Source organism: Hemiscyllium ocellatum, chromosome 32 (assembly GCF_020745735.1).
Source record: "Hemiscyllium ocellatum isolate sHemOce1 chromosome 32, sHemOce1.pat.X.cur, whole genome shotgun sequence".
Taxonomy (NCBI): Eukaryota; Metazoa; Chordata; class Chondrichthyes; order Orectolobiformes; family Hemiscylliidae; genus Hemiscyllium; species Hemiscyllium ocellatum.
In genome coordinates, this window is record NC_083432.1 from 42346087 (window position 1) to 42370807 (window position 24721).

A 24721-nucleotide genomic window follows, 5' to 3' on the forward strand; every position below is an offset into this window, starting at 1 on the left:
AAATTCCTACTTTTGGAAATTTAACCTGTCTGACTCAAGATTTGGGGAATACACAGACTCTAACATGGCATCTTTAATACATTGTCCGAGCTGAGATGTCACTTTATTTTATAAAACCTTAAATTATTTTGAGAATGTGACTTCAAGCTCTGGGATTTACATATTAATGAACTAAAATCTGCAATCCATTCTAAGAGATGAAAGACTTAACAGCAATCTAAGATTGTTCAATATATCACTTCAGTTGCATGACATTTGTAATCTTTGCTGTAATTCTTCTGTGTCTGACGGGTCCTGTTCCACAGCTACCTGAGGAAGGAGCAGTGATCTGAAATCTAGTCCTGCCAAATAATGTGGACTATAATGTGGTGTTGTGATTTCTTTTAAACTGTGTAATGGATAATTAAACTACTGTTTTGGGAGCTACAGAGAAGTAGCATTGAGGGGATCAGTGTCTGATCATAATCTAAATGACATCAAGCTCCAATCAAGCCTACCCCTGCTTCTTCCTATTTTTTATATTCTTTATGCATATTGCATTGTTGGTTATATGGAAACGCTGACTTTAATCAATCTTTTTGCCACTGCATTTTTTTTTAAAGCCTGTTGACTTGCAGATAAATCCACTTTCCATCAGAAATGAGGGCTATGCTTGCCAACACTCCTGGATTGACATCTAGTGATCTGATGTGAGCAATCCTGTAGAAAGTTCATTGGGACGTTAAACATTTTGGTGCTCTTTAAGGTTTTGTGTGAACTCCCCTTTACTCCTTTGTAAAAAAGGTAAAGGAGAGGGCTAAGAGTAGTTTGACTGAAGTTAAGTATCCAATCTGATTCAAATCTGTTCACTTCAGAATTGAATTGAAAATGCATTGTATTGTGAAGGTGGGCATGATGGTATATGAATGCTGGAGGCAGGGTGGTGGATTAAGAGGTCATGGGTTGAAATGTTCATGAATGCACTCTGAGCTGGCAATTCTAAATGGGAAGATAATGAGTCTAGGTCTGGCACTGCACTACAAGCAATGCCAACTTAATACCTTTCTATGTTTTGTTGTGTGTCCTAGTAACTATTGCAGTTGTTGGCAAACATTCACTGCTTCTGAAATTTGAAGTATTTGTAAAGGCATGTTGAACTGATGAGACAGAGCAAATGTGTAGGGTTGCCTGATATGAGATTTTTGCTGTCGTCAACTTGCATTTGTATTATTTTTTTAAAGTAGAGAATGTATCCTTTGATTCTTCTGAGAGACGCACGCTCAAAAATAAATTTGAAACAGTAATGCAGTGACCAAAAGCTTAGTCAAAGAACTGGGCTGTAGAACAGAGAACAAGAGAAAGGTATGAAGATACCAAGGTTAATGGAGGTAATTTGGCACATTGACCACAGCTGAGACCACCCTGTCTCAGATACAAGCAAAAGACAATGACATTGAGTCTGCACTAAAGAAATGGAATAAATGTGGTGAGTACCACTGTAGGATCAGAACAGCTGTAGATAGGTGAGAAAGATCATGGCATTAATAATTTAAACATGAGGATGAGAATTATTTTAAATTTGAAGTACCAGATCCATGAAATTAGGGATAATTGGTGAGCAGGATTAAAACCCATTTACAATTACATTTTAAAAGCCATCTGAATGGGTATATGAATAGGAAGGGTTTAAGAGGGGGTATCGGCCAAATGCTGGCAAATGAGACTAGATCAGATTGGGATGTCTTGCACAGATGAGTCAGATTGAGGGGTCTATTTGTGTTGTATGACTGACTCCAGTTCACTAATACCCATTTTTACGGAGGGAAACTGCTGTTCTTGCCTGTTATGGCCTGCATGTGACTAGAGACTCAACAATTTTGAACGATTCTTTACCACTCCGTAGGCAGTTAGGATTGGGCAATAAATGCTGGCCTTGTCAATGCCAACCAAATCCACAAATAAATTTTTAAAAATTTGTTGCAGAGTAGTCTGCAGGCAAAAGCTTGGTTGTAATTAAGTTTTACGAGCATTTGATTTTCATGTGCAAACCTTAGTTTTGCTGTTTGGTGTCCATTCAGTTATGTCTGTGGAAAAAATTGTGCTCAGTATATTTGATAAAACGTTTTGAAACTTGATTTTTTTAAAATTTAATTGTTGCTTACATTCGAACACTGATCTGAGCACATTGTGTCATTATTCAGGATTATATCTACTGGCATACTGGCACAGCTGAAATAGATCTGGTGCAAAAGCGCCCCCCCCCAGTTTTTCCCTTTTCAAAGATACTGGTGTGTGGTAGAAATCATGTGAATAAAATAGCAGTACTTGTTCTTTAAAAGGAGTAATGAACTACAACTAAAACCTTCATTGTTAATACAATTTTTTAAGGATGTGCATACAATGGTGTGAAAGTTTTTTTTTAATTTTAAAACCTCCCAATATTTCTGATTTTTAGCAATGCTGGTGACCTGAATACTTGCACCTTTCCTTTCCCCAACTGATAGCAGAGCCGTTTGGATCATCTGAGTCAACTTCATGGAATTCGGTCAATGGTTTTTTTTTTAAAACAAAGCACCTCCTTTAAATGCTATCTGGTTAAGCCAAGCTTTTGGTCATCTTTCCATAAATTCCCTTACAAAGCCCAGCACCGCCTTTTGGAAACATTATTTTCCTATGAATTGACAAAGCATCTTTTGATACAGTGCGGTAACTGTTTTCTAACAGGCCATTTTAAAAATAAATTTATTTCGTTATTTTAGTCAGATTGAAGCAGGACTCTAGTTTAAATTGGATCAGCAATTTGATCATGCAATGAAGACAAAAGCTAAGTTTCTGTTTCAGAAATAAATCATTGTCAGAACTGCAATTCAGAAGTTATTTTACTTGTGATTTTGGGTGACCTTTGCCATGTTAAACTACTGTATATACTTGCACATGAGGTCGACCTATACACAAGCCGCCGCTTTTCAGACACCTCGTGTTTAAGTAGACCCTAGTTTTTCAAGTTCTGTATTAGTGGTGCTGGGCTTTTGCTCGAAACACCAATTTTACTGCTCCTTGGATGCTGCCTGAACTGCTGTGCTCTTCCAGCACCACTAATCCAGTATCTGGTTTCCAGCATCTGCACTCATTGTTTTTTACCTAATTTTTCAGGGTCTCTTCCTGACCATATATGCAGCCTAAAAGGACACGATTGGCACATTTTTGATTCAATACCTGTGCATTCACATTAAGTGTACCAGTACATAATTGCACAATACGATTTTCAAATTGTGAAATTGAACATTGATAACTACAGTTACATACATTTGGCCTGTGCATGCAAATATCTATGGTACCCTATGGCAGCCTTAGACCTTGTTTTCCCCGCTGTTACCTCAGTTTCTTAGAAATAATTGTCACATACAGTTGTGCTTTGAACTTCTTGTAAAACTCACCCAAAACCTTCTGACAAAATGGCATCATGAAGGAACAAGTTTGCAGCATGGTTTAAACTAAAAGTTACTGAAGTTGTAGAGAAGAATAACAATAGCATAGCTGCAAAGGAGTTCTGTTTCTAAAAAAAACTTGTCCGAAATTTGGAGGAAAAATGCCACGCAGTTAAAGGCTGTGCCAAAACAGAAGTATGCCAACTGAGGAAAGCTGAACAAGTGGCCGCACCCAGAAGGAAAGATTGTTGACTGGGTAATTCAGTGTCGTCAGAATGGAAGCAAAGTGTCTCAACAGCGTATAAGAATATACGCCAAAAAAGATGGAGTCAGTGATTTCAAAGCCAGTGCTGGACGGTGCAGTAGGTTTATGAAAGGTATGATTTAGTGCTTAGACGTTGGACAAACTTGCTTTTCTGCCTACCAGCAGAACTTAATGACAAGTTAATAGAGTTACATTGCTTTGTAATCAGAATTGGAAGAAAAAACAGGTACAGGCTCTCGTGCATCGGCAATATGGACGAAACCCCAATGAACTTTGCTATGCCAGGTACCAGAACTGGACAAGATTAGAGCAAAAACTTGGTTAAGACTACTGGCCGTGAAAGGAGCCAATTCAGTGTGGTACTTGGTTGTATGGCAGATGGAACAAAGTTAAAGCCTATAGTGACTTTTTTTTAAGTGGAAAAGTCTGCCCAAACAAAAATTTCCAAAATGGCATTGTTGTCCTTGTCTGTGAAAAATGCTGGATAAACTAAGGTGGCTACAAGACTTTAATTAGGGAGATCTGAAATTTGTGACCAGGTGGACTTGAAGGAAAAAAGCTTACTGGTTTGGGATATGTTCACATCACATCACAGATTTGACAAGTGTTATCAGTGAACCTTGAACTAACAATACTGACATTGCAGTGATTCCTGGAGCATGGTGCAGCCACTGGATGCTAACATGAATAAACCTTTTTAAGGACCTAGTACAGAAGAAATGGGGCACTTGGATGCAAGAAGGGGATAAAAACCTTCACAAAGGGTGGCAATATGCATGCTCCATTGCTTGCAACCATGTGTGAGTAGATTCTTGAGTTCTGGAAGGAGATGAAAACTGAAGTTTGTGTGAAAGCCTTCAAAAAAAAAGTGGAATTTCTAATGCTTTAGATGGTATAGAGGATAACTTCATGGCCCGATTGAAGTGATGACAAATCAATTGATTATCCCCTTGAGAATGCAGATGAAGATGATCCATATGACGATATGCTTGACCTGAATGACTGGAATGAATTAAACAGTAGTGCAACTGAGGAGGACAATGATTTTAAAGCATTCTAATGGACTTTTGTATGTACTGGTAACTTTTTGTTTTAAGCAGTTGTCTCTAAATTTGATTTGCAGTGAGGAGAGTTTTTTTTTGCTGTGACTATCAGTTTTTTGATGTGAAGTATTTATTGTATATTTAGTTTTTCATGTGGTTTTTAAAATAAAGTATGATGTAACTTTTTTTTACTGCTGCTCTGCTTTTATTTCATGAGTTGTATTGTACAAATACCCCCCAGTAGATAGCCTGACCACCTGCTGGTGTGCCTGTTAACATTTGTATGTATGTGTGCACTTCCATGCACTTTGTTACTGGTAACTGGAATATAGTATTACAGTACTGTTCTGCTGTAGCAGGCACAATGGAGACAGTTATTTCATAAATATTCAATTGCGGCCATGATTCTTTTTTGTTTGTTTATTATTTTATGTAGAGGTCTGGCTCTTGTTTGTTTTGTTTTTGACTAATGCCAAGCATGGAGTTCATCCCCTCAAACAATAACTTGTGTATAAATCAGCCCTCTAATTTCAGCCTAAAAGAATGGAATTCAAAACTCTAACTATACATGAGTATTTATGGTTCTTGAGAATTCATGTTTTATGACTGAACCTTACGTTGCCTGCTGCTGGGTATGGACTTTGCCATTTCCTTTGGACTAAATTCTTGAGCTAAGACCTTTACTGCCTTAGTATTTGTTTCATGTTTTAGATATGCTAAGTCAGTAACTGCTGTTTATCTAGTTTTATAAATCCCAAATGTAAGGATCATTTCACTTTTTTATAAATTTTTTTTGAGAATCTGAATAGATATTCAAATCTCAAGTAATTTGGATAAGCTAAGGTGACCAAAGATGAATTAAATCTGCTGGCCTTTTCAGTAGAGAAATTTCAAGGTATGATAGAATTAATTCAGGATTAATTAATTTTAATTATTAGGCATAAGCATCAGGTTGATCTCATTGTGCAGCTTCTCAATTTCTTGCTAATCGGAGCTATATTTTCTGTCTTTTAATCTTGTGATGCAATGGTCACAAAACTAACAATTAATGAGATTCATGCTGACATCTTTTTGTCAGAAAAGGATGCTCTTGTATAATGCCAACAACTGAATGCTAACAACTGTTATCCCATCAAACTCCACTTTAATTGGACTGCAGTTGGCAGGGACTGTTGGTGACTAGGGCTTGATGGTTATAGCATCTGCCATGCAAACTTCTGAGTGCTTCAAGATGCAAGAGATCTCTTGGAGCTGCTTCCTGTGTCAGCAGTACTGTAAAACATTGCCTTTAATGAATTGAGGAATTGGCATAGTCATTAATTCCATTTGTATACTGTGGCACTGAACCTGTCTGCCATCACTGATGTGAAATCAATGTTTTCTGATTGACCAATGGTTTGGCTTGACTACCCAGCTTATCGAAGTTGCCAGGTATTGACGAAAATTGCACCAGCATTTTATAAAATGCACATTGATCTACAGTTTTTTTTTAAAAAAACATTGCCACAGCATTTCACTAATTAGCCCTACCTTAAGTTTTCCAAAGCAGTAATTAGCCTTTTAGATTCAAAATTAATTGAGAAGAGATTTGATAGAGTTACTCAAAGCCTACTCTTGCTGGAAGAGTAGAGAATTATACACAGAATTAAGTAGATTTTCTTTTGTTAAAGATGGGATGAGGAAAAGTGTGTTGCAACTGGTTATGATCTTGTTCTAATCATTGCATTAAGTTAGTTAAAGCATGTCCAATCGTGGCTTTCAAAAGGGATTGGATAATCATTTTGAAGGGAGAGCATTCGCAGTACTATAGGGATGGTGCAAGGAAGGAAAATTATCTAAAATGTGCTTGCAGATAGTCAGCATGGTCTCCAAGAGTCAGGTGGCCATCTGTGCTGTAACCATTTTGTGATTCTATAGTTCATTCAAGTGAATAGAAGGGATAGCATTGTTGCCTAAGAAACTTCTAACACTCTTTCCCCCACACGGTTGGCTCACTGTTTTCCAACAGTTTAAGCCTATGACAAAAATGCTGATCTTTAATGAAGAGATTTGATGCACCATCGTAGTATACCTTGGAGGAATTTTCACCCCTTGGGGTTGTTTCCAGGGAGGTGGAACTATTTTCTTTCTCCACGACACAAGGATAGATCATAGTGATCAACTTACCACATCCTACTTTGTAGTCAGACCTTGGTTTTGGATACTTATGTCAGTATTTTTTTTCTCCCCCTCCTAGTTTTACTGTTGATGGAAATATTGTAGCACTGATTCAGTTTTGTACAGTGTTGGAGTGAGGATGGGAAGATGGGAAAGAACCGCTTTGTTAGCCTTGCATGGTGAACAAATACAGACAAACCTAATGAAAATGCTTTTAATTTAATTCTCCGCAAGAGTGTTAGGATATTTTCTTTTCTGTAACTGAATCTGGATAAGTGTCATTTACAATATGAAGTAAGCATCAATGGTAAAATTTTGTAATGGTCTTGGCCTTTTGCTAACAATTGTCAAGAGTACAATAGTACTTCCCAAACTACAAAAATAGTGGGGCAAATTTTGTTTCAGCTTGTCATTCTTGACACAGGCTTTCATCTGCTTGCCTGTTGGCATTGCTTTGGGAAAGTTTAGTTATCTCCTCAGAGTTGGCTCTCCTTTTGTATCTGTGACTCAGACATGATTCCAAAATTACTTATGGTGCTTGTCTGTTAATGTCCACTGACTGAGTCTCTGTAAAACAGCTCAAAAAAAAGTATTTCTCATATGCATGGTTTTGTTTTTGTTTGTTGAACATGGGATTGTCATTGCATTACATCCCAAGCTAGCGAGCAGTGTTTTTGGATGAAATGTTAAACCCGATCAGTTTGCCCCATTTGATAGATATAAGGATGCTGAGGCATTATTTGAAGACAAGTCAGTGATATTTTCTCAAGTTCTGGCCAGTATTTATTCATTTGAGCAGCATTTTTGGGAGGGAAAAGAAATCTGGTGACTTCGTGTGCAGGAACTTTGCACAATTGACTGTTCAGTTGCCTACATTTCCAACAGTAACTTTTTTTTTCTGATAATTATTTGTCTGTAAAGTACTTTGCAATATTCTGAAGTAATGAAAATTAATACTTTTTTTGATAAAACTAACTCTAAGCACACTTTAGGTGGCCATTGGGAAAATCAACGTTAAATAGTGGCACCTCTTCAAAGATGCTGAGGAATCCTCTTTTTTTTGTTTACGTTTGTCAGTGCTGTTGACTGACCTGAGAGAGACCTACTCACTGGAACATCAGATGTTTTTACTTTTTGGAAATATGAGTATCTTAAAGCAAATTGCCCATCCTCCAACGTGACTGGGAGAACATTGTGAGAAGAAGTGGAGGAAAAATAATACCTTTTTTTTTAACTACACTAGATTAGTGATATCTATTGACTCATCCCGATAGGCCTCTTTCAATGCTGCATTTGAGCTTGGTAGGTGTAAGTTTACTCTAAACTTCTGTTTTGTAAATACAAATACACTTTTTTTTGGATCACTACAGCTTTAATGCTGCAATGCACTTGATACAGGTTATTATTAAAGAACTTGTATCAGTTTGTAGAACTTTCTAGGTCAAGAAGATGCTGGCATTTTTTATACATTGCAAAATGCACATTCAGCTCACTGTATCCTTGTGATATTGGAACAGAAAAAGCTAAGAGTTGTGACACCTTGCTACAGCCAGTAGCATGGCATAGCTTCTAAATGTGCCACTAAGGTGAGCAAACATAAGGCGTAAGTGAACGTGCTTGTGATATACAGCAGATCCATTAACACTGTTCAACTTTCCAATGCAAGAGTGTTGAAGACAAAAAAACTGGTGTCGACTCTTGAGAGCCCATTCTATTTAGTGAGCTATTTGTTATCCTAACCAGCTAAAATATTTGGAATCTATGGCAATTAAATGTAAATTGAAGACTGCTTTATCCAAAAGTTGTGTAAGCCTTTGTAACATGGTGTAGTGCTATCTCACGGTCCTCTGTGGTTCCTAGAATGTTGCAATTGGTAATGGTTTTGGTGATCTAGTTGCAGGGAGGCCTATTAAGTAACACACTGGGAAACCAATGTAACTTGAGTCAAACATCAAGATTATTTAATGCTGAATTAGATGTTGGTACTAAGTTAAACAGGAGAACTTCGGTGAATACTTAGTAACATATAAGAACTGTCTTAGAAAATGCACTTCCTGTTTGCTTATCTTATTGTTATGACCGTTTTTCTTCTTTTTGCACAAAGCTTACTTTTTTAAGTTTTATTTCACCCATTCCCATTCATTGTTTCAGTGCCAACTGTCATGAAGTAGTTTCAGGGTCTTGCCACTAGGAGATCCTGTCGAGTACAGTACATTTTGTTCATTGTATTTCCAAACTGACATACACACTTTCATATTAGTGGAAGGCTTAATCAACTGGCCATGACCCGTGCACATCAATAAAATAAGTTGTAGGCACAAAATGAAGACACTTTCATCTGTTTGCTGTCTGCAGTACCTGTTTTTGGGAGGTTGCGTGCACGGAGTATTGTCTGGTGCATTTCCCAGTTCATACAATAAGATATGATGCTTATTCATTTGAGTAATCAGTCATTTCTTGAATACCTTTTTATGAAAGGCAATGATCTTTGCTCACTGACTACCTCTACCTCTATTCTGTACCAATTTTCAGCTTGGGTAGTATATACAGAATGTATAATGGTCAGGCTCGATTCAGTAATAAGACCATAAGACACAGGAGTGGAAGTAAGGCCATTTGGCCCATCAAGTGCACTCCACCATTCAGTTGTGACTGATGGGCATTTCAACTTCACTTACCCCCATTCTCCCCATAGCCCTTAATTCCTTGCGAGATCAAGAATTTATCAATCTCTGCCTTGAATACATTTTAATGTCCCGGCCTCAACTACGCTCTGTGGCAATAAATTCCACAGGACCATCACCCTCTGGCTGAAGAAATGTCTCCTCATTCCAGTTCTAAATTAACTCCCTCTAATTCTAAGGCTGTGCCCGCAGGACTTTGTTTCTGTCAAGTGGGGAGACTAATTCCCAGTGTCCACCCTTTCTAAGCCATGCATTATCTTCTAAGTTTCTATTAGATGTCCCCTCAACCTTCTAAACTCTAATGAATACAATTCCAGGATCCTCAGCCATTCATCGTACGATAGGCCGTACCATTCCAGGGATCATCTGTGTGAACCTCTTCTGGACACGCTCCAGTGCCAGAATGTCCTTTGAGGTGTGGGGCCCAACATTGCACACCATTTCTAAATGGGGTCTAACTAGAGCTTAACAAAGTCTCAGCACATTGCTGCTTTTATTTATATTCCAACCCTCTTGAGATAAATGCCAACATTTATATTTTGCTTTCTTAACCACGGACTCGACCTGCGAGAAAATCCTGGACTAGCACTCCCAGGTCCCTTTGTACTCTGGCTTCATGAATGTTCTCACCGTTTAGAAACTAATCCATGTCTGTGTTTTTTCCGAAGTGCGAGACCTCTCATTTGCTCACGTTGAATTTCATCAGCCACTTCCTGTACCATTCTCCTAAACTGTCTAAAACTTTCTGCACCCTCCCCACCACCTCAGAACTACCTGCCTGTTTGCCTAACTTTGTATCATTTAGCAAGCTTAGCCCAGAATGCGAGTAAAAAATGAGGTCTGCAGATGCTGGAGATCACAGCTGCAAATGTGTTGCTGGTCAAAGCACAGCAGGCCAGGCAGCATCTCAGGAATAGAGAATTCGACGTTTCGAGCATAAGCCCTTCATCATGCCTCCAGTTTCTTCATCCAGATCATTAATATATTAAAGTGAACAACTGCGGCCCCAACACTGAACCCTGCCGGTCACCACTTGTTGCTAACTGCCATTCCAAAAAATAACCTTTTTTTTATCCCAAATTTCTGCCTTCTGTCAGACAGCCAATCCTCAATTCATGCCAGTAGCTCACCTCCAGCACCATGGGCCCTCGCCTTACTCAGCAGCCTCCCGTGAGGCACCTCTTCAAAGGCCTTTTGGAAGTCTCAGTAGATAGCATCCACTGGGTTTCCCTGGTCTAACCTCCTCGTTACCTATTCAAAGGATTCTAACAGGTTTGTCAGGCATGATCTCCCCTGACTAACTCCATGCTGACTTGTTCTAATCTGACCCTGCACTTCTGAGAATTTAGAAATCTCATCCTTAACCATAGATTCCAGATTTTACCTACAACTGAGGTAAGGCTAATTGGCCTATAATTTTCCATCTTTTTTGTTTTGATCCTTTCTTGAGCGAAGGGGTTACAACAGTGATTTTCCAATCATCTGGGACTTTGCCAGACTCTAGTGATTTTTGAAAGATTGCAACCAACGCCTCTGCTATTTCTTCAGCCACTCCCTCAGAACTCTAGGATGTAGTGCATTGGGTCCAGGAGAGTTCAGTTTTTCGAACTTTAAGCTTTTGGAGCACCTTCACTTTTGTAATGGCTACCATACTCCACTCTACTCCCTAATTCTCCTTAATTCTTAAGATATTGCTCATGTCTTCCACTGTGAAGAATGACACACAATACTTGTGTTTTTCATCTAGTTCCTTATCTCCTATCACTAGTCTTCCTGCATCAATTTGGAGTGGCCTAATTTTGACTTTTGCCCCTCATTTCTTTCTTATATATTGAAAGAAACTAGTACTATAATTTCTAATATTACTGGCTAGCTTACCTTCATATTTGATCATCATCCTTATTTCTTTGGGAAGACTACAAAAACAGGATAACAATCTTCTGATTTCCCAGTGCTCTTGGCCACCTTTATAGACGCTCATTTTTTTTTTCCTCTCTTCTTTTGATACATTACATTTCCTGACTTCCTTTGTCAGCCATTACCATGGCTGTGTAATTTCCACTCCCACCCATATCTTTGGATTGCACCTCTATATTGTGTCCTCAATTCCTCCCAGAAACTCTTGCCATTGTTGCTTTACTGCCTTCCCCACTAGGCTCTGTTTCCAATCGATTTTCGTCAGTTCCCCTCTCATGCCCCTGTAATTACCTTTTATTTAACTGAAACGCCATTACATCCGATTTTGCTTTTCTTTCTTTCAAATTACAGACTGAACTCTACCATATTATGATCACTACCTCCTAAGTGTTCCCTTACTTTAAGATCTTTTATAAAGTCTGGGTCAGAATAGCCAGCCTCCTTGTGGGCTCCATCGCAAGCTGTTCCAAAAAAACATCCTGTAAGCATTCCATGAATTCCCTCTCTTTGGATCCACCGGCAAAATTATTCACCCAGTCCATTTGCATATTGAAGTCCCCCATGATCACCGTGACCTTGCCTTTCTGGCCTGGCCTGCCCTACCTATTTTCTGGTACATCTTGCGCCCCTGGTCCTGACTGCTGCTGGGAGATCTGTACATAACTCACATTATGGTTTGTTTTTCCTTTTGTGGTTCCTCAACTCCACCCACACAGATTCTCCCATCTGACCATAAGTCATTCTTAACTAACAAGGCAACTCTGCCCATCTCCTGAGTTTTAGATAAGTTGTAAATCCTTGGATGTTTAACAGCCAATTCTCAACCCTCTACAACCATGTCTCTGTGAGGCCTACCACGTAATCAATCATGATGAATTCTGCTGTTAGTACTCATAACAAATTATGAGCATTCAGGTAAAGCTCATGCTAATTTTCTTATCCTCATGATTTCCATCATCTCTAGTAATATGTCCTAAATCATTGTTCCTTTTTGTTTCATTCCTAGTCTGCCTTGAACTTAAACCCTGCACACGTTGATGCTTATCTTTCTACTTGACTCCATACTGTTTTTTGCTCCCCCCTCTTGAATGGCCTTCTGCCATGGTGCCGTGGTCATCTGGCTCATCCTGTCTGCAGCCCTTTTCCTCAGCGATACAGGGAGTAAAAATCTCATAGCCCCTGACCTTTGTCCAACAGGTGAGGCTCCTCCATTCCTGGAAACTCAAAATCCCCTTACCTGCCTCACTTGCAGTCACACCCTATTGTTCCTGATCACTAACTAACTGAATTTGAATTACTTAATCTACTGGATGTGACTGAAACAGTGTCCAGGTAACTCTTTGCACTTCCACCCCACCCCACCCCACCCCACTCTTCCCGATGTGCCACAGTGTTTGAAGCTCAGATTCCAGATCATCATTTCTGATCCAGAGTTCTTCTAGCAACCAACACTGGCTGCAGATGTGGTCACTGCTGTTCACAATAAAATCGGCCAGCTCTCACGTTGTACAGCTACAGCACATCACCACCTGACCAGCCATCTCGCCTTTATTTAACTCAAATTTGTATAAATTATTTCTAGTACTTCTCTATGGTCTTGATTTGATTTTAATCAATCTCACAAATGATGAGTTTACTGTGATTTAATGGCACTTATCCCTTCATCTCTTTTAAAAAAAATTTGTAGAGTATATGATGTGGACTCTGATTTGTCAAGTGTAAATTTAGCTCCTACTGGAATTAGTTGGAAGAAAAATCTAATTTAGTTGCTTAACAACAGGCATTAGTGATCAGAAACTATGACCAGTTTTACTTCTATAAACTTTTCAGATCCATTTGTAGTCTTCCGGAGTTGAAAGGGTTTGCTTATGAGGAGAGACCGAATACACTGGGACTATACTCATTAGAATTTAGAAGAATGGTGGGGAGTGGGTCGATCTTATAGAAACATAAAATTATGAAGGGAATAGATAAGATAGAAGTAGAGAGGATGTTTCCACTCATGGGTGAAATGAGGACAAGAGGGCATAGCCTCAGATTTAGGACTGAATTGAAAAGGAACCTCTTCACCTAGAGGGTTGTGAATCTATGGAATTCCCTGCCCAGTGAAGTAGTTGAGGTTTTTAAACACTAAGGCTTTTTTTGAACAGCAATTAAGGATTATGGTGGGAGGGTGGGTAGGTAGAGGTGAGGCCACAAAGATGAGTCATGATCTTATTGAATGGCAGATGGTCTGGAAGGGCCAGATGGCCTACTCCTGCTCCTACTACTTATGTTCTTTTTCCAAAGATAATGGCATTGCCAACAAAGCATTTGAGTAGTTTTTCTACACAATGAGGCAATACTTTACTTCTACTATCTTTCTTCCTGTAAGATAAGTACGCTGTCCTGGGGTAGATATACAGATCAGAAAAGGGTCTGACCAATGATCTCAACTTAGGGCTATTTTTCAAGAGTGTAGCAATTTTCCTCAGTATGGTTGGAAATTAGCGGGTGGTTTATACTCCTGATCACTATCCAGTGACCCGAAGGGAAAGTATGCAAAAATGAAGAAGCTTGGGTATGAGCACCACATATACTCCAATAGCTTTCTGAAACTTACTGATGATGAGGGGGCCACTTGGATGATAACCATAGACTCCTTACAGTTCTTCAGATGGAAGTGTGGAAATCCCTCCCTAACAACATTGTAGGTTGTCTTACAGGGCATAGACTGTCCTTGCTCAAGGAAGCAACTGACCACCACCTTAGCGAAGAATAGCCATTAAATGCTGACCCAGCCAGCAGCACCCTCATTCCATGAAATGAACTTTTAAAAAATTATTGCAGTGAACAAATCAGTAATGAGACCATTTGTAATAAAATGATTTTTTGGATCATACCCTCCAAAAGGAGTACACCAAGTCACCTGCAACATAAACAAAACACTGGTGAAGCTTCGCGGTTCCGGCTGCATCTAAAGCAAGAAAGCAGAGTTAATGTATGGAACCTGGCATCTCTTTACCAGAACTCTGAAAAGGTGTCCCCTAGTTCTGCATTGATGAGAAAGAGAAAATATACCTTTCTGATCCCAGCTGATGGTAATGCAGGACAAGTCCAATTCCAGGCTGAAACTTGGAGCGATGGATCATATTTTTGATTTTAATGAAGTGGTGCCTCACTGAAAAAAGTGCCTAATGTTATAATAAATTCTGCAACAATAAAAATGAAGTTTCTTAATGAATGGAAGATCAAAATGGAATAAACCAAATTATGTACTTGTAACAGAAAATCAAGTATTGCTTAAACACACTTTTAAATCCCACTAATCCAAAACACCTTTTTAAAAATTTTTAAAAGGAAAACAACAGCTTTTGTGTAGTACCTAAAACACACCCTTGGTACAGTACTCAAAAGGCACATCTTGTACACAAAAACACCACGTTTACACTAATAGTACCACAGTCTCTGTCACTGACACCTCATTAGGTTTAGGACTCTGACTTTAATATTCTGAAACTGCAGCTAGCATCTATTTTACGTCTATTATACATGTGCTCAGCTTGAAGTAACTTCAGGATTTTATTCCAACTTCTGGAATGGGACCAGTCAACTTTATCCAAGGACTTCACGTGACTGTGGAAAACTCAACTAAACAAAAATCTGCTCCCCCTGAGCTTATGGGTGTTTTCCTTGGTGGCGGGGACACGAAGTTACAGAAATCTAACATATTCTGAGGCTCCATTGTTTACCTTCCAAGGTTGCAAAACCATTTAAAGTAAACAAAAGTCCATTAATTGTGCACAAGAAGGCATTAATTCTAAAGCCAGGCCTCGAAGACTGTTGTAAAAGAAATCGCTATGGCTGCAAGTTAACCAACGTTGGACACACAGCCCACATGTTACAAAATCTAAAACCAAAACTCCAAACTTACAATAGAGGATATTAAAAAATGCATAAATCACAGTTTACATCATATGGAAACAGGTCCTTCGGCCCAACAACTCCACATTGCCCCTCTGAACAGTAACTTTATTTACCCCTGACTAATACACCTAACATTATGGGCAATTTAGCATGGCCAATTCACCTGACGTGCACATCTTTGGATTGCCGGAGGAAACCCACGCAGACTTTGGGCGAATGTGCTCACATCCAACTTATGGAAACAATTCAAGATGTTAACACTTTAATCAAATCGCCTCTTCCTGTTCTGAATTCTAGTGAAAACAAGCTCTATCTGGTCAACTTTTCCTGAAGATGAGCTTCCCTTCCAGCATCAATCAAGATCATCTCCTCTGAACTGCCTACAATGCATTTACACCCTTCTGTTAGGAGATCAAAACTGAAACACTTTTGGTGATGTAATCTCACCAACCCCCTGTATAACTGAAGCATTCCATTCTTCGTTTTATGTCTAAGTTTCTCCTGTCTTATAGCATCACATTGGCTGCCTTGGTTATTTCCAGGATTGAAGTGATCATGTTAGTGAGGATACATGGTGCTGGGTTTTCTCCCCCTTTAAGTGTAATTATATTTTAGATCTTCATGCTCAGTATTGGGTGTTTGTTCCCATGGTGAAACCAATGCAGTGATTTTTAAATAGTGGCTTCAATTTCGCATATGTCTATAAAGACTTTCCTGATTTCACAAGAACTTTTAAGTAGCTATTTGTGGGTTAACCTTTATACCATCTACCAGTTTTTTTTTAAAATGTTGAAGCACTTCTACTCCTATAGCTGAGTAGTGACCTCAACAAGTCTAGCAAACTTACTGAGTGAATGTCTGTTTCCTTCCATGATGTAAACATAAAGCCCTATTTTCCTTTGGCAAACAATAAAAGCTACTGCAGGCCCTGCTGTGGTTGGCCATTGCTTCTGATACTGGATTAGTGGTGCTGGAAGAGCACAGCAATTCAGGCAGCATCCAAGGAGCAGCGCAATCGACATTTTGGACAAAAGCCCTTCATCAGGAATAAAAGCAGTGAGCCTGAAGCGTGGAGAGAGGAGAGTGGGGATGGGGAGAAAGTAGTATAGAGTACAATGGGTGAGTGGGGGAGGGGATGAAGGTGATAGGTCAGGGAGGAGAGGGGGGAGTGGATAGGTGGAAAAGGAGATAGGCAGGTAGGACAGGTCCGGACAAGTCATGGGGACAGTGCTGAGCTGGAAGTTTGGAACTAGGGTGAGGTAGGGGAAAGGGAAATGAGGAAACTGTTGAAGTCACATTAATGCCCTGGGGTTGAAGTGTCCCGAGGCGGAAGATGAGGCGTTCTTCCTCCAGGTGTCTGGTGGTGAGGGAGCGGCGGTGAAGGAGGCCCAGGACCTCCATGTCCTCGGCAGAGTGGGCGGGGGAGTTGAAATGTTGGGCCACAGGGTGGTGTGGTTGATTGGTGCGGGTGTCTTAGAGATGTTCCCTAAAGCGCTCTGCTAGGAGGTGTCCAGTCTCCCCAATATAGAGGAGACCACATCAGGAGCAATGGATACAATAAATGATATTAGTGGATGTGCAGGTAAAACTTTGCATGTGGAATGCTCCTTTAGGGCCTTGGATAGAGGTGAGGGAGGAGGTGTGGACTCAGGTTTTACAGTTCCTGCAGTGGCAGCGGAAAGTGCCAGGATGGGAGGGTGGGTTGTAGGCGGGCGTGGACCTGACTAGATAGTCACGGAGGGAATGGTCTTTGCGGAAGGCGGAAAGGGGTGGGGAGGGAAATATATCCCTGGTGGTGGGGTCTGTTTGGAGGTGGCAGAAATGTTGGTGGATGATTTGGTTTATGGGTGGAAGGTGAGCATCAGGGGTGTTCTGTCCTTGTTACAGTTGGAGGGGTGGGATCTGAGGGCGGAGGGGTGGAATTTGGATGAGATGCGTTGGAGGGCATCTTTAACCACGGGAAGGGAAATTGCAGTCTCTAAAGAAGGAGGCCATCTGGTGTGTTCTGTGGTGGAACTGGTCCTCCTGGGAGCAGATACGGTGGAGGTAGAGGAATTGGGAATACGGGATGGCATTTTTGCAAGAGGTAGGGTGAGAAGAGGTGTAATCCAGGTGGCTGTGGGAGTCGGTGGGTTTGTCAAAAATGTCAGTGTGAAGTCGGTCGTCATTAATGGAGATGGAGAAGTCCAGGAAGGGGAGGGAGGTGTCGGATGGTCCAGGAAAAATTTAAGGTCAGGGTGGAATGTGTTGAAGTTGATGAATTGCTCAACCTCCTCGCGGGAGCACGAGGTTTTTACCTCATTGTTTCTGATAACAACACATCGTCTGTGTGTGCTTAAGTGTAGGTGGAATTATTGTTATGTTTGGTCTTTTTAAAAATGCTTAGGTGTTTGTTGTGATCACTTTTTGGGACAGAGGAAGACAATAGTTTTAAATTTAAAGTTCTTCATTTGAAATTTGCTAATACAGTCCTACATCAAAAGAACTTGCAGATCCAGTGCCTTCAGTGCAAAAATAAAAGTCTCATGGTTTCTCGTGATGGGTAAGATTAGGCACTGAAACAAAGGCGGTATTGGGAGGTGTGACTACAAGAATGGCCAAATAGTATTTTATTTTCTGGGATGACATTTACTCCCAGCGGTAGATAAGGAAGAACAGTCTTTCCCAAGCAACCAATTTTAACCATTTTTTTTTTAAAAAGCGGAAGTCTTGTATTCATCATTTCTGGATGTCATAAAATGATTTTATGACGAATGAAATTCTTTCTGAAGTGTGATTCCGATTTGAAAGGTTGGAGACACTATTGCAAGTGGGATCACTGGCAAGATCCCAAGCACAGCTATGAGGAGATGACCAACGAATCTTTTGTAATGAAGTTACATGATGGATTAATACAGTTGGTTAGAGCACTGAGAGTAGTACCCTTGCTCATTTTAATAATGCCTTGAGCTCCTTTTACATCCACCTGAGGGTTTAGACAGGACATCTGTAAACATCTGAAAAACATTGCTTCCAACAATGCATTATTCCTTTTTAGTATTGTACTGGAAAAATCTTGAAGCCACAACTCTCCAATGAGTTGTGACTTGAAGGTGATAGCTAGACAGAGGTAGAATGTCATTCTCCAGGTTTTGTGGGTGGGTTTGACCAAGTTCAATGGATCAAAGATGGCCTCTGAGCTCCGATTTGGGCATGTAATTGAAAATGAATGCAAACACATTTATGAGCATTAGGGCTTATTCTGACATGAGCCTTAGTCAATGACTTGGATTGACTATATGTACTCTCCAAGAGGTGTTTATAATAATCACTGAACTTGTGCATCCTTAAAGTAAGTCTTCACAACATAGCTACCCTAGTTAGAATTATCTGCAGCAGTGATTTGTAGAATTAATAAATATATATGCTCAGAACTGTACTTAAAAATCAGCATCACTTAGATGAGCTTTCATTATCTTGATCTGTTTATCTGAAATTCCATACCACATTTTCAGATAAAATACCATATATACTCATAAAAGTCAACCCCTTATTTTTGGCCAAAAGCTCTTATGTTCTTCATATATCATGTAAAAGTTGACCCTACTATATCTCAGTATAAACCTCTTACAAAGGAAACTGCATGTTCCCATTAACCCACTTACTACTAAATTGCATTCATTCATTAATGCCAGTAACTCTACTCATTGCTCTTTTTTTTTCATTGCATCGCGGTTTGTTTGTTCGTCTGTCACCCGCCCGCCTAGCTCTCGCGGTTTACTACAGGGCATTTTGATTCATTCATTCAGACCAGTATGAAGGCTATCGGTACTTATCGCACTTTTGGATGTGTAGTGAACAAAGTTAACATTGTCAAAAAGTTAATCATGTTAATTGTGCCATAATACCTGAATAAAAGTGAGATATATTAGCTACATATATTTTTGAAAAACTTGTTAATGTTGTTGAGGTTTATTACATACAAGAGTAAATGGGAAGGAAATGGAAGAATTTGGCAGAAAAGTTCACAATGCTGACTGATTCAGAATTTAATAAATATTTCATTTTAAGTGTGCCATTATACTAGGCCATGACTATGTTGAACAGTGTGATTTTGCAGGATTTCAATAAATTTTTGACATGTTAAATCTTCGTACCATTACGAAGAAGTAAAATTTTACCGCCAGTAATTCATTCTTGTTTCTCTTGCTTTCATCCTGTAAATACATTTACTGTAATTCATTGTGTTTTTTTCTTTCCCTGAGGTTAAATGAGCGAGCAAATCAGTTTCTGCTGATGATATCATTTTTCGAACTGCAGCATGAATTTCACCCCCTCAAAACTAGTGCCCATGTAATAGTCGACCCTATAAATTGAATCTTTAAATGGTCTACAAAATTCAACTCTTACATGGGTATATATGGTAATGTTGCTAAGCATTTTGCCTTCAGCAGTATGTAGGATTTCATGGATTTTAATACCTTTCTGTCTTTGTGGGACCTTTTTAAAGAACTAACAGCAATAGCAGCATTCTGGGTCATGGGTCCTTTGAGTCAGGTACTTCCCTTTTTGCAATGATTGATGCATGATAACAGTGTGTGCTTTTTAGTCTTTCTGCTGTGCTATATTTGTACACAGTGGATTTTTTTAACATCACAGTCATTTTGTTTTGTGGAGGGGGCACCATGAGATTTTATTTTTCAGACAAAGTTTGTCTTTTTAACCAAGTTGAGACAATTGTGAATTGTGAAATTTGGTGTAATCCTATTAAAGGTTAGGGAAATGGCGGAAGCAATGTTGGAAGATGCTTTAAAGCTTTCTGCATAAGTATGTTGAGGCATGCCTTTTTTGTTTCAAATCCATTATTCATGAAATAAATATCCTTTTTTCAAAGAAAATATTTTGGCCTTGAGTGGTGAGTATCTAAGTGAATGCTTAATTCAGATTAATCAAACAAAATAGTTAGACACTTAGTGTCATAGATGTACAGCACAGAAACAGACTCTTTTGGTCCAACGCGTCCATGCTGACCAGATGTCCTAGGTAAATCCAGTCGATTTGCCAGCACTTGGTCTATATCGCTGTAAACCCTTCCTATACATATACCCATCTAGATTCCTTTTTAAATATTGTAATTGTACCAGTCTCCACCACTTCCTCTGGCAGCTTATTCCATACACGCACCACCCTCTGTGTGTAAAAGTTGCCCCTTAGGTTCCTTTTTAAATCTTGCTCCTCTCTCATCTTAAACTGATGCCCTCTCGATTTGGACACCTCCACCCTAGACAAAAGACCTTGTCTATTTATCCTATCCAAGCCCCTCATGATTTTATAAACCTCTATAAGGTCACCCCTCAGCCTCTGATGCTCCAGGGAAATAACCACAGCCTGTTCCCTATAGCTCAAACCCTCCAACCCTGGCAACATCCTGCTTTCAACAGCAGGGAGACCAGAATTGCACACAGTATCCAAAGCTGCAACATAACCTCCCAACACCTATACTCAATGTACAGACCAATAAAGGCAAGCATTATCAAATGCCTTCATCACTGTATTATCTACCTGTGACTCTATTTTCAAGGAATTTTAATTGCCCTAACTTTAATAATCTTATGTTAGGCTCGGCATTTATTATCAAAGCCAAAGATCAATGAATTCTACACTGACATAGGATCACAATACATCTGGGCAGTGACTGGCAGTGACTACATGCTGCTTTAAATAAAAACAATGATTCATGTGATGCTTTGCCTGTCAAAAAATCAATCATCTTGAATGTCAAGTATATCCTCAATGCAAGTCTGACTCATTGAATGTATTGAGGTAAAAGCAAAGTACTGCAGATGCTAGAAATCTGAAGTCCTAAATAGAAACACCTAGCAGTCAGATTGCATCTCCTGGAGAGATCACTTATGGTGGCTTCTTTTTGTCTCCCGCACTGGATATATTCTTGCATCCCAATTCCAGTTACTTGGTAATATATTCCTTGATGGAATGATCGTGACTGAGCGGTCTTGGATTCAACTTCTACACTGGCTCCAACATCTATCTCCCCACTAACTCAATTGCCTCTGTTTTCATGCTGCTTGACCAACATCCTGTATTGGATGAGTGGACATTTCCTCCAGTTAAATCCAAAAGCTATTATTGACTTGGGGCCCCACAAATCTATTCCCATGCTACCAATAGTATTTCCTTCTTGGCTACTGTTTCAAGCTGAAACAGACGTTTTGTAAAATTTGTGTCCTATTGAACTAAGAGTTGAGTTCAGGACTCCATGTCCTCTCTCCCTTCACTATGTACTTCTATCTTCATGATACAGCCATTTTTACACCCCACATCCTTAGCTAATTTGGCACTAAAGCCCTAACCTGTGCTTTTGTTACCTCCAGTCTTGATAATTATAATGTTTTCCTGGCCAGCATCCTCCTCTCCAATCTGCATCAACTTGAGCTCACCTAAAACCTTGTTGCTTGACTCTTAATGTGCATCAGGCCCAGTCACTAATCACAATACACTTGCTGACCTGCAGTGGCTTCTGGTCTGCAAAAGGATCAATTTTATAATTCTCGTCCCTGCATTAGAATCCCTCTATTTCATTGTCGCCTCAGAGTATTTCACAGTTCTTTTGTCCCTCTCGTTCTGGCCTCTAATACATTGTCGCATACCTCAGCCCATCGTTGCCTTTCAGCCTCCAACCCTTGCTAAATTGCATTCTCGCTGCCCTTGTCTTTTTGTCCTTTTTATCACGTGCCACCCCCCCCCCCCCCCCCCACACACACACACACACACACACACACACACACACACACCCCCACCACCACCAGCAGAAAAAGCTTGCTGCCACTTTTTCAAAAACAGCTGTTTGACCAAATCTCTGTCCAATCTCTATGGTCTTGTTATCAATTTAGTCTTCCCATAGTAATGATGCTAAATAAAGGTGAATTTTTGTTGAAATTACATTAACTTGGTGAAATTTGTCAGAAAACTCTGCATGTTTAACTGTTGGATCGACATGTAAATATGTTGTTAGTTTGCATGCAAATTTTCAATTGCTAACCTTTTTTGCATTTTGAATGAATTTTGCTACTAATGAACATCCACTTAAACTGCCAGTAGATTCAGCTTAGAAACCTTTTTAGTTGTGCTGTTTAAATGGGGCCATTGGCCTTCTGCTGAGCTTGGGTCAAATAAACTTGACTGTATCATGGCAATGAATGATTCTTCTGGGCTAGAATTTGACTGTATTGATTTGTTTACGTTTGGAATAATTCCAGTTTAATGCTTGCTTTTGTTTGATGCCTGAAGAGGAAATACACCTTGTTCTTCCAGCAATTATGATGATTTGATATTGCAATGCCATTTGCAGGATCAGAAAGTTTTTCAAATTTATAATCCATCAATTTGCACTTTTTTTAATATCAGGAGGTTAACCTGAACTGCACACTTCTCCCTATTTGAAGCCCAAACTATGAAGGGCTTAAGAGCCAAGAAAAATGAAACCCTGATGACCATCTATAACAGGGTCAGATGTGAGATTAAGGTTTTTGTTTTTCTAAGGCAAATGGAGCTAATAATCTCTCTGGTTTTATAGTAGCAATTGGTACACAATTGTAATACTCAGTTTGTCTGATGTGCTAGAAAAAGAGGGAACTATTCCGTAGGCAACAATAGTTTGTGCTGATCTGAAATTAGCCACTAGTAGGGACCCTGAGAGGCATAATATCTCCAATTACTTGTACACCTGTTGCAACACCTCTATTTTATGGTTGGTGTTCTGATGACCTGATCCTACTTTGGTTATGTTTAAACTTGTTTTTTTTTCTTTATCCACAGAATATTCTCATTTCTGGATGTGGTCACCTTGTGTCGCTGTGCTCAGGTTTCCAGGGTAAGGTTTTTTTTTAAACTTACCTTCCTCACTTTAAAAGGACTAATCTGGGCTGTCACCAAAGGCTCAGCTAATTGAAGTGATTAGGAGAAAGTGAGGCCTTCAGATTCTGGAGATCAGTGTCAAGAGTGTGGTGTTGGAAAAGCACAGCAGGGCATGTAGCATCCGAGGAGCAGGAGAATTGACGTTTCGGACATGAGCCCTTCCTCAGAAATGAGGCTTGAGGGCTGGGGGGGGGGGGGTTGCGGAGAGGTAAATGGGAGGGGAGTAGTTTGGGGGGAGGGGGGGTGGCAAGGATAGCTGACAATGCAATAGGTAGATGAAGGTGAGGAAGAAGACCAGAGGTCGGAGAGGAGGGTGGAGCAGATGGATGGAAAAGGTGATGGACAGGTCAAGAGGGCGGTGCTGAGATGGAGGCTTGAGACTGGGATAAGTTGGGTGGAGAGGAAATGAGAAAAGTGGTGAAATCCACAATTAATCCCCTGTGGTTGCAGAGTTCCAAGACGGAAGATGAGACATTCTTCCCCCAAGTATCAAGGGGTTAGGATTCGGTGGTGGAGGAGGTTCAGGACCGGCATGTCCTTGGGAGGGCAGTTGCAGTGTTCAGGCATGTGGTGGTGGAGTGGATCTGACAAGGGAATCTCGGAGGGAGTGGTTTCTCCTGAATGCTGACAGGGGAGGGAAATATGTCTCTGGTGGTGGGATCTGTTTTTAGTTGACGGAGGATGATGCGATGTGATGTATGATGAGGTTGCTGGGGTGGAAGGGGAAGAGCTGGGAGGATTTTGTTGTGATGGGACGGATGGGGTTCAAGGGAGGAGATGCGGGTAGTGGAGGAGTTGTGCTAGAGGGCATCATCTACCATGTGGGAATGGAAATTGCACCTTCTCCCCCACTTTCATGTGCCTATTGCATTCTCTGCTACCTTCCACACCCCCTCCCATTTATTTCTCAGCCTCCTTAGCCCACAAGCCTCATTCCTGATGAAGAGCTTATGATCGCAATATTGACTCTCTTGCTCCTCAGATACTGGCTGACCTGCTGTGCTTTTCCAACGCCACACATTTGACTCTGATTGAAGTGATTTGATTTTTGTTTTTCTTTTGGATTGGTGTTAAATCAATGCAGGTGACTCCAACAAGAAAAAAGTCAAAGGGTTCCTACTCTGGGTCAAGATACTGTGAAGGTGCACATTAGGAAGGTGTTGATACTTTCTGGAAAGGAGAAGTAGTCTTAGCGTAAAAACAACTGGGGGATAGAAAATTCAACTAGACTGACTACTTTTGTAACTTAACTCTTTTGACATAGTTCGAGTTAAGTTAACAGCAATGATGATGCTTTAGCAAGTGGCACGGTGGCACAGTGGTTAGCACTGCTGCCTCACAGCGCCAGAGACCCGGGTTCAATTCCCACCTCGGGCAACTGTGTGTGTGGAGTTTGCACATTCTCTCCATGTCTGCGTGGGTTTCCTT

General features: G+C 40.1%; 1 protein-coding gene across 1 annotated transcript in view; it reads left to right on the forward strand.

Moving 5' to 3' along the window:
• The window catches only part of LOC132831030 (F-box/LRR-repeat protein 20), a 214301-nt gene that overhangs the window by 56993 nt on the left and 132587 nt on the right, over positions 1-24721 (forward strand). The window contains exon 3 of the mRNA XM_060849068.1: positions 23195-23249. Within this exon, the coding sequence (XP_060705051.1) occupies positions 23195-23249 (55 nt within the window). The remainder of the gene's footprint in view (positions 1-23194; positions 23250-24721) is intronic.